Raw genomic sequence first — 15,591 nt, forward strand, 5'->3', positions numbered from 1 at the left:
GACAAGGCAACGTTTTTTTTATTTTTTTATATCCAAAATATGCCATTGTGCGAAAACTTCATATAAAGCTAACCAAAGGTTTTTGTTGAAATATACTGTTAAAAACACAAAATACTAAAAATACATTAATTATTTTGCTAACAAAAATGAAATGCTATATTGTATGATAGTTTCCATGGTAAATGTATTCTACAATACACCGTCTTGAGAAAGGTACACGGAAAAAATACTGCTGGTGAAGGTTGATTCCCATTTGAGTGGTTGGTTCGCTATTTTTAACAGTGCATCACAGTTAACATCTATAGAAAAGGCAGTGCAAGTAGCTAGTTACTTTGGGTGCAGTAAAAAAACATACAAATCAACATTTCAATGTCCGTTCATTTACAGTCAATTCATGTGTCCCTTTGAATAAAAATCACTGAATCAAATTGTTGACCATTTAATACTGTTATTAGACTTTATTCTAATGCGGTTTTTGGTGGTTGTTCTCTTCATGCCTGTTCTTCTGGGTTTCCATGGTTTCCCAGCTGAAACAAAGAAAATAACATATCGTCATATAGGTTATTATTCAGTTGTACAACTGACTATGTATCCCCCTTTCCCTTTCCCTTATTACGTCACAGTAAAGTGCAGAACGTTCGGTTTGCCTGCTGGGGGGGCAGGGAGAGACTCAGCTTGACTAAAACCATCTAAAACTATTGAAAACTGTGTGCAAATGAACCTAAACCACACATACTTGTCAGTTATAGCATAATCATATATTATATTACACAAATATCCAATTAATGTGGCCAAAATTGAGAGATTGAGGAGTAATCCAGCTGTTTTGGGGCACTGTACTGCATTGAAAGCTGGCTGCGCTTGATCCCGTTAGAAATGGACAAAGTCATAAAGCATGTTCCTTATAACCTGATCCACATACTGCACCACTACTACAATTCAGCTTCCTGGACGTGTGAGCGGTTCATCTATTCAGTGTCAGTATTCAGTATCCCCAGTCACATCATGACCTAAAACACAGCTACATGTAACTTCTACCTGTCTATAATCTGCCACATTTAAATTATTAGTAAAAATATACTCAGCGTGTTAGCTTTCGCTAACGAGAAGAAGCCATGTAGCCATTACTGCAATTATGGGGAACATGCAAATGGTTGCTGGGCTGACAAATATAAAAAGTTTGTTGTTCACTATTTTCAACAACACCACCTTCCTCCCTTACCTCCCAGATCCATCTTCAGATAAACAAAAAATAGAGAATACTGGGTGTGCGTGAATGTCTGTGTGCGTGCACACGTACGTGTGTCATGACCATTATTATACATTTTAGTCATTTAGCAGACACTCTTATCCAGAGCGACTTACAGTAGTGAATGCATACATTTCAATTCATTTCATACATTATTTATTTTTTATATATATTTTTTTCGTACTGGCCCCCCGTGGGAATCGAACCCACAACCCTGGCATTGCAAACACCATTGCAAACACCATGCTCTACCAACTGAGCCACAGGGAGGCTATACCTTCAGCACAGACGTCCATGCAGCTTTGCCTGGATATAAAGTTGTTGCTGCTTCCTCCACAGCCTGAATAGATGAACCGCTCACACATCCTGGAAGCTGAGTTGTAGTAATAGCGCAGTATAGACGCAGCACAGCCTCCTTCATCCAGGGGATCCAGGCAGAGCACAGGAGTAGCTGTCAATAACACAAAACAACTATAAGAACTCTGAGAGAGAAGGCTACTCTTCAGCTAACATTATTTCGTTTTAAACCAAGAAGCTCATTTCTGGTGTCTTAATTACATTACAGTGAGGGAAAAAAGTATTTGATCCCCTGCAGATTTTGTACGTTTGCCCACTGACAAAGAAATGATCAGTCTCTAATTTTAATGGTAGGTTTATTTGGACAATGAGAGACAGAATAACAACAACAAAAATCCTGAAAAACGCATGTCAAAAATGTTATAAATTGATTTGCATTTTAATGAGGGAAATAAGTATTTGACCCCTCTGCAAAACATGACTTAGTACTTGGTGGCAAAACCCTTGTTGGCAATCACAGAGGTCAGACGTTTCTTGTAGTTGGCCACCAGGTTCGCACACATCTCAGGAGGGATTTTGTCCCACTCCTCTTTGCAGATCTTCTCCAAGTCATTAAGGTTTCGAGGCTGACGTTTGGCAACTCGAACCTTCAGCTCCCTCCACAGATTTTCTATGGGATTAAGGTCTGGAGACTGGCTAGGCCACTCCAGGACCTTAATGTGCTTCTTCTTGAGCCACTCCTTTGTTGCCTTGGCTGTGTGTTTTGGGTCATTGTCATGCTGGAATACCCATCCACGACCCATTTTCAATGCCCTGGCTGAGGGAAGGAGGTTCTCACCCAAGATTTGACGGTACATGGCCCCGTCCATCGTCCCTTTGATGCGGTGAAGTTGTCCTGTCCCCTTAACAGAAAAACATCCCCAAAGCATAATTTTTCCACCTCCATGTTTGATGGTGGGGATGGTGTTCTTGGGGTCAAAGGCAGCATTCCTTCTCCTCCAAACACGGCGAGTTGAGTTGATGCCAAAGAGCTCCATTTTGGTCTCATCTGACCACAACACTTTCACCCAGTTGTCCTCTGAATCATTCAGATGTTCATTGGCAAACTTCAGACGGGCATGTATATGTGCTTTCTTGAGCAGGGGGACCTTGCGGGCGCTGCAGGATTTCAGTCCTTCACGGCGTAGTGTGTTACCAATTGTTTTCTTGGTGACTATGGTCCCAGCTGCCTTGAGATCATTGACAAGATCCTCCCGTGTAGTTCTGGGCTAATTCCTCACCATTCTCATGATCATTGCAACTCCACAAGGTGAGATCTTGCATGGAGCCCCAGGCCGAGGGAGATTGACAGTTATTTTGTGTTTCTTCCATTTGCGAATAATCGCACCAACTGTTGTCACCTTCTCACCAAGCTGCTTGGCGATGGTCTTGTAGCCCATTCCAGCCTTGTGTAGGTCTTTAATCTTGTCCCTGACATCCTTGGGGAGCTCTTTGGTCTTGTCCATGGTGGAGAGTCTGGAATCTGATTGATTGATTGCTTCTGTGGACAGTGTCTTTTATACAGGTAACAAACTGAGATTAGGAGCACTCCCTTTAAGAGTGTGCTCCTAATCTCAGCTCGTTACCTGTATAAAAGACACCTGGGAGCCAGAAATCTTTCTGATTGAGAGGGGGTCAAATACTTATTTCCCTCATTAAAATGCAAATCAATTTATAACATTTTTGACATGCGTTTTTCTGGATTTTTTTGTTGTTATTCTGTCTCTCACTGTTCAAATAAACCTACCATTAAAATTATAGACTGATCATTTCTTTGTCAGTGGGCAAACTTACAAAATCAGCAGGGGATCAAATACTTTTTTCCCTCACTGTAGATGTAAAATTGAGCGAGGGCACTGGATGGAATCATTTCGGAATAACAGTCTAAAGAAAGGACAATAAGAACTCTGTCAATGTAGTCTACTCTTCAGCTAGCATTGTCTAATTTTAGACCAAGAGGATCATCTCCGGCTTCTGAACATGAACAGATGCACAACTGAGAGAAGGCTGTATAGAGGGCCATTTGGAATAATTTCAGGGCAATTTTTGCAGTAAATTAAGGCACTCGCGAACTGTGAGACCCTTGAGTATCGTATTGATAGAGCAGGCTGTTAGAGTCAGGGTTGCTATTTTTGTACTGCTGTTCCTTCTATCTTGTTTAATTTCCTGATTACTTACAGATGTATGATCTTAATTTGAGCCAGCAGGAAAGAAGTCCTACAGCAAAAGGAAATGTGAATTATTGTGTAGATTATAATTCAAGATGCAATATGTAACTTTTTGGGCGACCCAACTAAATTCACATAGAAATGTTATTTATAAATCGGTCATTCTCATTGAAAGCAAGTCTAAGAACCGGTAGATCTGTTTTATGCTCGCTAATTCTATGCTTCGTAAGTTACATTTTTGCATATTTTCCTTTCGGTTTTGTACACCAGCTTCAAACAGCTGAAAATACAACATTTTTGGTTATGGAAAATATATTTCGCAGTGGTTTAGATGGTACAATGATTCTCTACACTATAATTTCTTATTTTGTTACATATCCTGAAATTAGGCGATCTATCTGAATTTTAGCAACCAGGAAATGGTGGAGCGATTTCTGCATAGTGCAACTTTAATGGAAATGTTTGTAGGGGTTGATACATTTCGTAAGGGAAAATCAAGACGGAAATTTTAAAGTGGGAATTACAAAATTCAGAAGCCTTTTTAAACGTCAAATACACTACAAGTTTAAAATGTCCTTCATTGCAGGAAAGTTATCCTGCAACAGTGTGATCAAATTAAGATCCTACATCTGTAAACATCAACTATTACACATCCTCATGGCTAGGGTGTAACGAGGATGTGGGTGTTTACTATCAAATTGCCCGGCCGATTTCATGAAAGAGGTTCCTCTAATCTTGTTTCTACATACTTCTTCATGTAATTCTTGTGAGCAAAGTTAAATATGTTTCCTCAAAATGAATACAAAGTTAACAACACAACAGAGTGAGCACAGCAGAACACAGCAGAATATGGTTCGAACTAGCATTGTTCATGTGGAATGAGCCTATGTGCTCAACACTGATGTGTTTACGTGGAAATGTTTTCTCTATTGTGCAGTACAGCTGATAGAAAACAGCTAATAGAAAACTGTTGACTTTGACCATTCTCCACATACTTTTGTGTGGTCTACAGTACTCCATGCAAGACATCTGGTTCTGGAAGCGGTTCTCGTTGCCCTGACTGCCGCCGTAGACAAACTGCTCACACTGCATGGTGGTCATGTTGAAGAAGTAACGCCAGAGAATGGCCCGGCCATGACCCTCCTCCTTCTGGAACCTGCAGATCTGGGGGATCTCTGGTGGGTGGAGAAGGTGAAGAGACACACATTCTTAGAAGAACTAATGAAAAATTAAACGTGTCACGGTGTATTGCCATTTACCCTAAATAAGTTGATGTTTCCATTTCAAATCTTTAGTGCTTTAATAGGCCAGATTTCCACAAACATCATGATTTCAATGGTTACAATAGTTTTGATGGCATATCAAATAAATAAATACTTAAAACAGCAAACTTTTCAATGCAAAGGAAATTTACTGCAATTGCTAAACGAATACAGTCTTTCATTAAAATGTAAATAAACTTACTTGGTATCCTAAAACATGCTTTCTTACATTCCATAAAACTCATGAAGTTGTTGCCATTCCCTTGGCAGCCTCCATAGCTGAACTCCTCACATTGTTGAGTGATAGTATTGTAGTAGTAACGTTGGCTATCTCCTCCGCAAGGTCCCTCATCTACTTGAAGAAGACACACCTCTGGAATGAGAAGAAACACACAAGATCAACACTATTGCTGGCTATGTAATTAGGGCTCTATTCAATCTGTATCGCTGAAGCGTTACAGATAACATGCTTGACATGTAAAGGTAAATTCCTGTTAAACCGGTAGCGTTTACCATAATGAGGGAACATTTCCTTTAACTGTCAATCAAACTGTAACGCCGAAATTACACGATACGGATTGAATTATGCCCCTAGGTAAAGAAATCTCTGCTGAAGTACAGATTCATGTCAACAACTTTATCACTACTAGAAAGGCTTGAGCCAACGCCCATTATATTGATTATCATGGGGTTGAACGGTATTTTGGTGTTTTGAGAACTCTCATAACGAATAAAATCAACATAATCAAATGTTTCTTTACCTTGTTTCGGTGACAACGCAAAAACGTAACAAAGGGAGCATGAAAGGATCAGAAAAACCAATGAACTGAACTCCATTGTTGTAGATCGGTTCTAAATTCAACTACCCTTCTAACTTTACGCACGAGATGTGCAGCCATTTATACTATTGTAAAGGTTTCCCCAAAGGGCCGGAGGGGCGGGCTATAGCTGATGACTCATTTGTAATTTCATAAAAATTCGTAGTAAGTCTTAAACCGACCTGATTAATGTGATGATTTCAATCATAGACAATGTCACATTTATAGACAGCTAAAATATTTATGCAAGACGTCCATCTTGGTTAATAGCTATGGTCTAATCATTGCTGTGGAAATACACCAGAATAGATGTAGGCTAGTCTGGGAACAAAACTACTATGGTAGGGATGATAATAATAATGATTTGTTAACAGGTTTCTGACCATATGTGTCATGTTGTGGACTGCTGTCTTCAGAGTAGTTAAATTACATGATAATGTAGATTAGTGTTGTTTCTTTCATTTTTAAAGTGGTTTCTCTATACATTCCAAAATCCCGCATTTTCCACATAAGGGATGTGTTTCCAACATATTTACTTGTTGAGGATAAAAGGCTGTGAGTGATTACGAAGTGCACATAAACATAACTTTTGCGGTTAAATTCACGTATCGAATAAAAAATACAATTGAAATGTGTTTCCATTACATTTTCAACTCTACTGATGGTTTTGTCACAAATAATGTTGAGTTACAAAGAATGTGCCCACTCTGGTATAAACACGTGCGCTCGAGCCAACAACTCGCAACTACAGTGACGGTACAGCCTATTACTACATGATGAGATTCTTATGGACTAAATAGCGACATTATTTTTATTTGTCAAACAGCAAAGCATCGATCATCATGTCACCAGAATAAGACCCTCGATATTTATTGGAAATGAGCATTAAACTCATCACCGTGCACTTTTACCACCCTGTGAAATTCATAATATATTTCATCTGTAGCCAATAAACGACATGCTTACCACACAACATGTCATCACATGACTCCCAAATTTATTTCGATATGATGGTTATTATATCAATATTTGTGCACAAAAGCGTTTCCACCTAAATTTCTTACATAATACATTTTACTGACACAAAAAGATCCCAACTTTTGTAGCATATTTTGTGTTGTCACATTTATAAAGTTTACCGACAAATTGCCTCTTTCCACCCAGGCCTGTCATGATATTTTTTATCCGACAGGTACTTTACTCACACACAAAGTTTGCGTTTGAAATCTGGTTGTTGTAACAAATCCATGAGTAGAGTTGAAAGTGCGATGAAATCCCATTTAACTTGTATTTGTCATTCGGTACATGGGAATTTAAATGCCAAATTATTTTTTACGTGCACTATGTCATCAAGCACATGCCTTTATCTGCAATAACAAAACAGTTAGATGGAAATACCTCTGCTGGGAAAATGGGCATATTGTTTTCTGCCGATTTTAGAATATTCGCATGAAAATCTGTTGCAAATTGGATGGAACCCTAGTTATAGAGATTGTCTCCCACCATGTAGAGCACCAAACATGTTTCAATTCATTTGCAGTGGAGATTCTTTTCGTTTCACACTGGTCACCCTGTAATTGATTGAATATTGAGTAGGAGTAGGAGCCTTGGCATAAGAAAAGAAAGGCCTATTTCTCAATCTCAATACATTTCAATTACATAGGTGGAAAGCTAGCAGAGGACAGCAACAAGAGGCGGAAATGATTTCATAACATGAAGCCCTGACTGTCCTCTTAGTTAAACCTTGATTACATCTCTCTCGGTATATTGTAGAGGAGGCTGCCATCCATTCCATAGAAATGACCTTCTCCACCCCATTCTCAACATGGCACAATACTCTTTCTCCCTTGACAGGATAATGTCTGACCTGTGACCACTATACTCTCATACACTTTTTCTCTCTGCACCTTTTCTCTGCACTGACATTAAACCTTGCTACATCTTAAAGGCACAGAACATGTAGGCTTATAGATACATAGGAACCCATCTCATGAATGCATCTGTTGCAGTATCTTTCCTACATCTACACTCTACACTGAAAACACATGTTACCTTGCTTCGTCCCAAAGCCATAGAAAATGTGACTTATAGTTACTTAGACTATACTAGCCTACACAGCTCATGGATGCAGCTATTGCAGTATCTCTATGATTTCAGTTCAAGCTCATCCATCCCTTATAATTCCTGGAGAACTGCTATCGTTGTCATATTCATAAATCAAATCAAATCTTATTTGTCACATGCTTCGTAAACAACAGGTTTAGACTAACAGTGAAATGCTTACTTTCAGGTCCTTTTCCAACAATGCAGATGATCCTAATGATAATGCATCCTTCAACATGACAGGTTGAAGGTAAATACAGATTAGCCTTCTTCATGCTAACATGAACTGCCGTGTCATTGCCCTTGACCCATATCTGCCCTGGAACAGTGAAGAGAACCACAGGCAAAATATTGTACGTATCCACGTATTATTCATATTCTTCCACTCTCAATGCCATTTTTAGACGTCTCAACAACACAACTGCCATTAGACGTCTCAACAACAACTTCCAACGTAACACCTGTACTTTGGAGAGTGGCCCTTTGCCCTCTGCTATGATGCTACAGTGTTGGAATAAAGGGCCTCGTTTTAATCAGATTAAGAGATTAGGATGTTTATGCAGATTACTTTATAACCTGGATTGAGGGAGAGGAGAGGGATTTCTCTGGCAGTTTTCAGGGGTGGAAGACTGGTCCTTGTAAGACGCGGTAAGTCTTTTTGTTCCTTGTCTTTTATCAATTAATATATATTTGATGAATTAATATTATTAAATTCATTAATCTAGCAATCATAGGGAAGGGATAATAAACAAAACAATTAATGAAGTACCACCTAATGTATGCAATTATGATTATCAAGCTTCTACGAGTCACATTTTAAAATAGTTTTTGTGAGTGTGGCTCTACTTTAAGAATAATGTTTACCTTCCCTTCGGCAACAATGTATTTATTTTCTTTGACAGACAATGCCGGGGGTGATAAATATGGACGAGTTGACAGACGTGGATAAGGCTAAAATGGAAAGAGACCAAAAGAAGATTGAAGTCAAGCTTGAGAGATGGCTGGTAAATTCGACCAGCTTACTTTAACTGATCATTTTTCCAATTGTAAAAGTAATATCTATGTAGAAACAATAAGAGATCTGGATTGGTCATGAAATGAGACTGTAATGGCATTCTTGATATTACAGTTGTGTGTGTTACCGGTAGACCATTCTTTTGTACGATAGACGTCTAAGTGCTGTACTGAGTTTATGGAGGCCGTTCAGGCCGGTGTAGAAGAGGACACCCTGGTCAAAGGTATTGCAGAGGACAAGAACCCATTCAAGGAGTTGAAAGGTGGATGTGTCGTCTGCTGAAGAGGACAGGAAGAACAGATTAGACCCTCTCAAGGACATTCCCCCTACCTAGGAAACATTGCTGGATCACCATTAGCCAACCAAGAAGAAACAAAAAACAAAAAAACGAATGTACATTTCTGAATATATATAAACCTCATGAACCCATGTAAATTAATCTCCCTGAATTGATGCAGTAAATAAGAGTTGTTTTTGGCAATGATTGTCAGAGCTTTGTTGGATGGTTTATTTGTCAGTAAAGTGCTTGTCTCCCATGTCTCTCAGTGTGCACCATCTGTTTCGTTATTAGATGAAACCACAGTCTTTAAATGAGCTTGTTTACAACTACAAGTCACCAGGGCTGTTTTCTAAGACTAAATAGCTGTTGAGCTCATATATTATAACTGATATACAGTAACAGTCAAAAGTTTGGACACACCTACTCATTCAAGGGTTTTTCTTTATTTTGACTATTTCCTACGTTGTAGAAAAAGTGTGAAGACATTAAAACTATGAAATAACACATATGGAATCATTTAGTAACCAAAAAAGTGTAAACAAAGTTCTTCAAAGTAGCCACCTTGATGACAGCTTTGCACACGCTTGGCATTCTCTCAACCACCTTCAACTGGAATGCTTTTCCAACAGTCTTGAAGGAGTTCCCACAAATGCTGAGCACTTGTTGGCTGCTTTTCCTTCACTCTGCAGTCCAACTCATCCCAAACCATCTCAATTGGGTTGAGGTCGGGTGATTGTGAAGGCCAGGTCATCTGATGCAGCACTCCATCACTCTCCTTCTTGGTCAAATAATCCTTACACAGCCTGGAGGTGTGTTGGGTCATTGTCCTGTTGAAAAACAAATGATAGTCCCACTAAGACCAAACCAGATGGGATGGCGTATCGCTGCAGAATGCTGTGGTAGCCATGCTGGTTAAGTGTGCCTTGAATTCTAAATAAGTCACTGACAGTGTCACAAGCAAAGCACCCCTACATCATCCCACCTCCTCCATACTTCACGGTGGGAACCACACATGCGGAGATCATCCGTTCACCTACTAACCCCACCTCTTTAAGGAATACCTGGGATAGGATAAAGTAATCCTGTTAACCCTCTCGCTTCACCTCTTCTCTGATTATAGAGCCCACACTTTTAGCTTTAGACCTGGGAGACCAGTAAGTGGAATCCAGCCAATCATTAATGTTTATCATTAGTGACTCTTTAAATGACGAGTCAGGTGTGGGATACTGTACCTAGTTGGAGCAAGGCATAAGCTAAACCCTACAGTAGGCTACCTGCAGCCCTTCAAGGCTACATATTGCTAGACTAGACAGTCACCGGGGGCAACAATCTCAAACTACAAACAGAGACCCTATAAAAAGAAACAAAGACTGAGAGGTAACTGGAAGAATTTGTTTTGTGACTCAAACCCCAAAGGATGCAGGGAGGTTGAAAATAAATGGACATGCGAAAGAATAGGAAGGATATTAAAGCAAAAAGGAAATGAGGAACAATATGAATACAACGCACCAGTGGGGAATATAGGAACTTCCGTTTATTAAAAGAATATAGTTGAAGGTTCCGTGCATTGTAAACTTGGTAATGGCACACAAAAGGGTTACGAGAAATCGTTGAGTACCTACAATGTCATAATCACATTGCATATCCAATCAGAGTGATTCAGACCTGTCCCACCAGAATGTTCTAACCTCACTTAATTAAAGTAGAACTTCTGAGTTTACTCCATTCCAAAACCTCAGCTCAATCATTCCTAGCCTATGTTATAATTGTTTGACATATCAAGATTTTGGGAAAATTCCGTTAAATCAAAATGTTGAACTGTAAGTATACTTCTTCTGATTACTTCTTCCTCAAGTGATAGGCAATTCCACTTTCACATTAAAATGTATGTCAAACAAAAAACTATTATTGCAAAGTTAAACAAACCATACAGCTGTATGCACAAGGACTACTTTGAACAATGTCCACAGAAAATTTGACAAAAATACATTGACTTGAAGAACAGTGCAGATGCAACATTTGGTAAAATAATGACGGTTAGTGCTGTCATTCTGTTACCAAAGTGGACATTTTTAAAAGTAGTCCTTGTGCATAGAGTTGTATTGTTTGTTTACATTTTCAATCATTGGTTTTTGTTTGACATATATTTTAAAGTGAACATTCTGAGTCTCAACTTCATTCTGTTACTGTGGAATTGCTCAGATGTTACAGCTAGGTGTGAAACACAACCGTGTCAGGGGAAAGTAGTGTTCTTGACAGTGCTCTTGACCCCGACTCACAATTCACAGCTCTGCAGTGTGAAATTGTTCTGGTATGCAACACTACCAGTCAACAATAACCTTTGTACAGTGCATTCAGAAAGTATTCAGACCCCTTGACTTTTCCCCCATTTTGTTACGCTAAAGCCTTATTCTAAAATAGATTAAATAAAAAATGTGCCTCATAAATTTACACACAATGCACCATAATGACAAAGCAAAAACAGGTTTTTAGAAAAAACATAAAAACCTAATTTACATAAGTTTTCAGACCCTTTGCTTTGAGACTCAAAATTGAGCTCAGGTGCATCCTGTTTCCATTGATCATCCTTGAGATTTGATTGGAGTCCATCTGTGGTAAATTCAATTGATTGGACATGATTCGGAAAGGCACACACCTGTCTATATAAGGCCCCACAGTTGACAGTGCATGTCAGAGAAAAAAACCAAGCCATGAGGTCAAAGGAATTATCTGTAGAGCTCCGAGACAGGATTGTGTTGAAGCCCAAATCTGGGGAAGGGTACCAAAACATTTCTGCAGCATTGAAGGTCCCCAAAAACACAGCGGCCTCCATCATTCTTTTACCCTTTTTTCTCCCCAATTTCGTGGTATCCAATTGGTAGATACAGTCTTGTCCCATCGCTGCAACTCCCGTACGGACTCGGGAGAGGCGAAGGTCGAGAGTCATACATCCTCCGAAACACAACCCAGCCAAGCAGCACTGCTTCTTGACACAATGCCTGCTTAACCCGGAAGCCAGCCGCACCAATGTGTCAGAGGAAACACCGTACACCTGCAACCGTGTCAGTGTGCATTGCACCCGGCCCACCACAGGAGTTGTGATGGGATAAGAGCATCCCTGCCTGCCAAACCCTCCCCTAACCCGGACGATGCTGGGCCAATTGTGTGCCGCCCCATGGGTCTCCCAGTCGCGGCCGGCTGCGACAGAGCCTGGACTCGAACCAGGATCTCTAGTGGCACAGCTAGCACTGCGATGCAGTGCCTTAAACCACTGCGCCACTCAGGAGGCCCGCCTCCATCATTCTTAAATGGAAGAAGCTTGGAACCACCAAGACTCTTCCTAGAGCGGGCCGCCCAGCCAAACTGAGCAATCGGGGGAGAAGGGCCTTGGTCAGGGAGGTGTCCAAGAACCCAATGGTCACTCTGACAGAGCTCCAGAGTTCCTCTGTGGAGATAGTTGTCCTTCTGGAAGGTTCTCCCATCTCTGCAGCACTCCACCAATCAGGCCTTTATGGTAGAGTGGTCAGACGGAAGTCACTCCTCAGTAAAAGGCACATGACAGCCTGCTTGGAGTTTGCCAAAATGCACCTAAAGGACTCTCAGACCATGAGAAACAAGATTCTCTGGTCTGATGAACCCAAGATTGAACTCTTAGTCCTGAATGCCAAGCGTCACGTCTGGAGGAAAAATGGCACCATCCCTACGGTGAAGCAGGGTGGTGGCAGCATGCTGTGTAGATGTTTTTCAGCGGCAGGGACTGGAAGACTAGTGAGGATCAAGGGAAAGATGAGTGGAGCAAAGTACAGAGAGATCCTCGATGAAAACCTGCTCCAGAGTGCTCAGGACCACAGACTGGGGTGAAGGTTCACCTTCCAACAGGACAACGTCCCTAAGCACACAGCCAAGACAATGCAGGAGTGGCTTCTGGACAAGTCTCTGAATGTCCTTGAGTGACCCAGCCAGAGCCTGGACTTGAACCTGATCGAACACCTCTGGGAAGACCTAAAAATAGCTGTGCAGCAACGCTCCCCAACCAACCTGACAGAGCTTGAGAGGATCTGCAGAGAAGAATGGGAGAAAATCCCCAAATACAGGTGTGTCAAGTTTATAGCATCATACCCAAGAAGACTCAGGGCTGTAATCACTGACAAACCTGGGGTATTGTGTGTAGATTGATGAGAAAAAAAAACGATTTAATCAATTTTAGAACCAGTACGGAAAAGAAAAATGTATGAAATGTATGTATTCACTACTGTAAGTCGCTCTGGATAAGAGCGTCTGCTAAATGACTAAAATGTAACAAAATGTGGAAAAAGTCAAGGGGTCTGAATACTTTCCGAATACACTGTACATGATTTAGGGTCCCAGTAAAGATAAACATTTCCCTTTCCAAGACCTAGCAGATCCTCCCGTTTGCCTTCCTGAGGATTTGAACTTTGGGAAATGAAGCATTTATTGCAGAGGAAGAGGGGGACCAGTACTCTGCTCATAGCTGCTGTTTGTGATTTTGATTAGCCTATACTGTGTTTTATATCTGACAGGTTTATAACTCATGCAGTCCTCTGAAGTGAGTGGAATGTGTTTAGTGTTATTGTTCTGAAGTCCAGAAAGAAAATGTGTAAATCTGGTTGCCCTGTCATACACGTTTGTTTTTTTGGCTGGTAGAGGAGCCGTTACTGTGTATGTTGGAAAATAAGAAGTTCAGATCCTATGGTCTTATAAAATAAGTGGTGTGCAGAATTTGGACGGAATCACGGAATTCAGACATTAAAACGGAATTCAACAATATTCCAAAATGTATTGAGCATACTAGGGAATCGAGTAAATGTATTTCAAATTCATTAATTTGCCCAAGTTTACCATATATGAACAGAATGCATCAGGGATTCGTATTTTCTGCCACTTTCTTAAGAGGCAATGAGAATGTCCCTGTCCATGTGTGTGCGGTGCACGCGTCTACCACTTTGTGTAGCTGTTAGCGATTATGCTAGCTAATGAAAACAGTCTTCTGGTAGATGGAAAGGCTTCCTCAAAAACAGTCTCAATTAACGCTGCAAGATGTCGCATTTTGGGCGACCTGACCAAATTCACGTAGAAATGTGAGTTATAGATCTGTCATTCTCATTGAAAGCAAGTCTAATAAGTGGTAGATCTGTTCAATGTGCTCTATTTCTATGCTTCTCATTCTCAAGTTTAGTTTTTGCGTCTTTTACTTTTGGTTTTGTACACCAGCTTCAAACAGCTGAAATTAGGCTAACTATTATCATTTTAGTAACCAGGAAATGGCGGAGCGATTTCTGCATAGTGCACCTTTAAATGCTAACTACAAACTTCAGGATGTAATTGCATAATTTCACGAGGCTCTGCTTACCTGGCAGTGGGTATTTGTTTTGCAAACTCTGACATCACATGTGCGCTACAAAAACACAGCTAAACAACAGCCTCTTGCTACAGTAGGTGTGTGCTTCAATTAGCAGGCCTGGACAACTCCAGGGGGCTTGATTGGTGTCACACTTTTGCCCCAGCTAACACACCTGCCTCCAATAATGAACTAATCATGATCTTCAGTTAAAAAGGCAATTATTTAAAGTAAGCTGTGTTTGCTAGGGATGGGGGGAAAGTGTGACACCAATCAGGCCCCCCAGGACTGGAATTGCCCAGGTCTGGCTGGTAACTACACCCAAAAATCTACATTTATCCCATTTTTCTCAGACCTCAACAGTGGTCTCCTGATGTGATTTAAGCCTTATTGTGTTCTTAGAATGTCCAAACGTAGCTGTTTTTCTATTAAAGAAGTGTGATTTAGAGAGTAAAAACCTGAAAAGAACGGGGAAATTTTTTTTACCTGGAAAAACTAAATGGAGGAAGCTGTATTTGGGAAAAAACTAAATGGAATCAGGCAAAAAATGTAACAGTCTTTATAGGGCCCTAGTATCCCTTCTTGCACAATCTTTCGGAAATCTGGAAATAACTTTTTGGGGTGCATTTACCACTTGACAGGTTTTTTATTTGTCTTGAAATGCCTTCTAACACACACGGAAAGCCAGATCCTCTGCTTTACTTTGGTTATGAACTTAATCAAATTGAATAAGACTGAATTTTAAGATTGTATTACAAACTCCATTATGAACAGTGACTCATGACCCCTGACAGTGGCTTATGCACTGAAGGAAGTTACATTAGACTAAATTTGTCATTTTCCCCCATTAACTTCATAATTATGGTGGTTTTAATTGCTTTTAATTTTCTCTACCACACAAGCAATGCTTGAAAGCAGATTGATAGGCGGGTTTGTCAAGGGTCTGTTGACTCTTTTGGACATTAAAAGTGACAGTGCATTTAAACACCTCATCATGTTGT

General features: G+C 40.3%; 2 protein-coding genes across 2 annotated transcripts; one reads left to right on the forward strand and one right to left on the reverse strand.

Annotated features, from left to right (window-relative positions):
• LOC106570457 (tissue factor pathway inhibitor 2) lies at nucleotides 1-5,975 on the reverse strand. Its single transcript, XM_014142819.2, has 5 exons — nucleotides 5,777-5,975; nucleotides 5,218-5,388; nucleotides 4,749-4,928; nucleotides 1,527-1,700; nucleotides 1-527 (listed from the first exon to the last, which is right to left on the reverse strand). The coding sequence occupies exons 1-5, from the start codon at nucleotides 5,850-5,852 to the stop codon at nucleotides 424-426; spliced, it is 705 nt and encodes a 234-aa protein (XP_013998294.1). The 5' UTR covers nucleotides 5,853-5,975; the 3' UTR covers nucleotides 1-423.
• Nucleotides 5,976-8,515: 2,540 nt separating this feature from the next.
• LOC106570493 (guanine nucleotide-binding protein G(T) subunit gamma-T1) lies at nucleotides 8,516-9,491 on the forward strand. Its single transcript, XM_014142894.2, has 3 exons — nucleotides 8,516-8,584; nucleotides 8,839-8,940; nucleotides 9,105-9,491. Exons 2-3 carry the CDS (start codon nucleotides 8,842-8,844, stop codon nucleotides 9,231-9,233), a joined length of 228 nt encoding a protein of 75 aa, XP_013998369.1. The 5' UTR covers nucleotides 8,516-8,584; nucleotides 8,839-8,841; the 3' UTR covers nucleotides 9,234-9,491.
• Nucleotides 9,492-15,591: the final 6,100 nt, after the last annotated feature.

Source organism: Salmo salar, chromosome ssa14 (assembly GCF_905237065.1).
Source record: "Salmo salar chromosome ssa14, Ssal_v3.1, whole genome shotgun sequence".
NCBI classification, from domain to species: domain Eukaryota; kingdom Metazoa; phylum Chordata; class Actinopteri; order Salmoniformes; family Salmonidae; genus Salmo; species Salmo salar.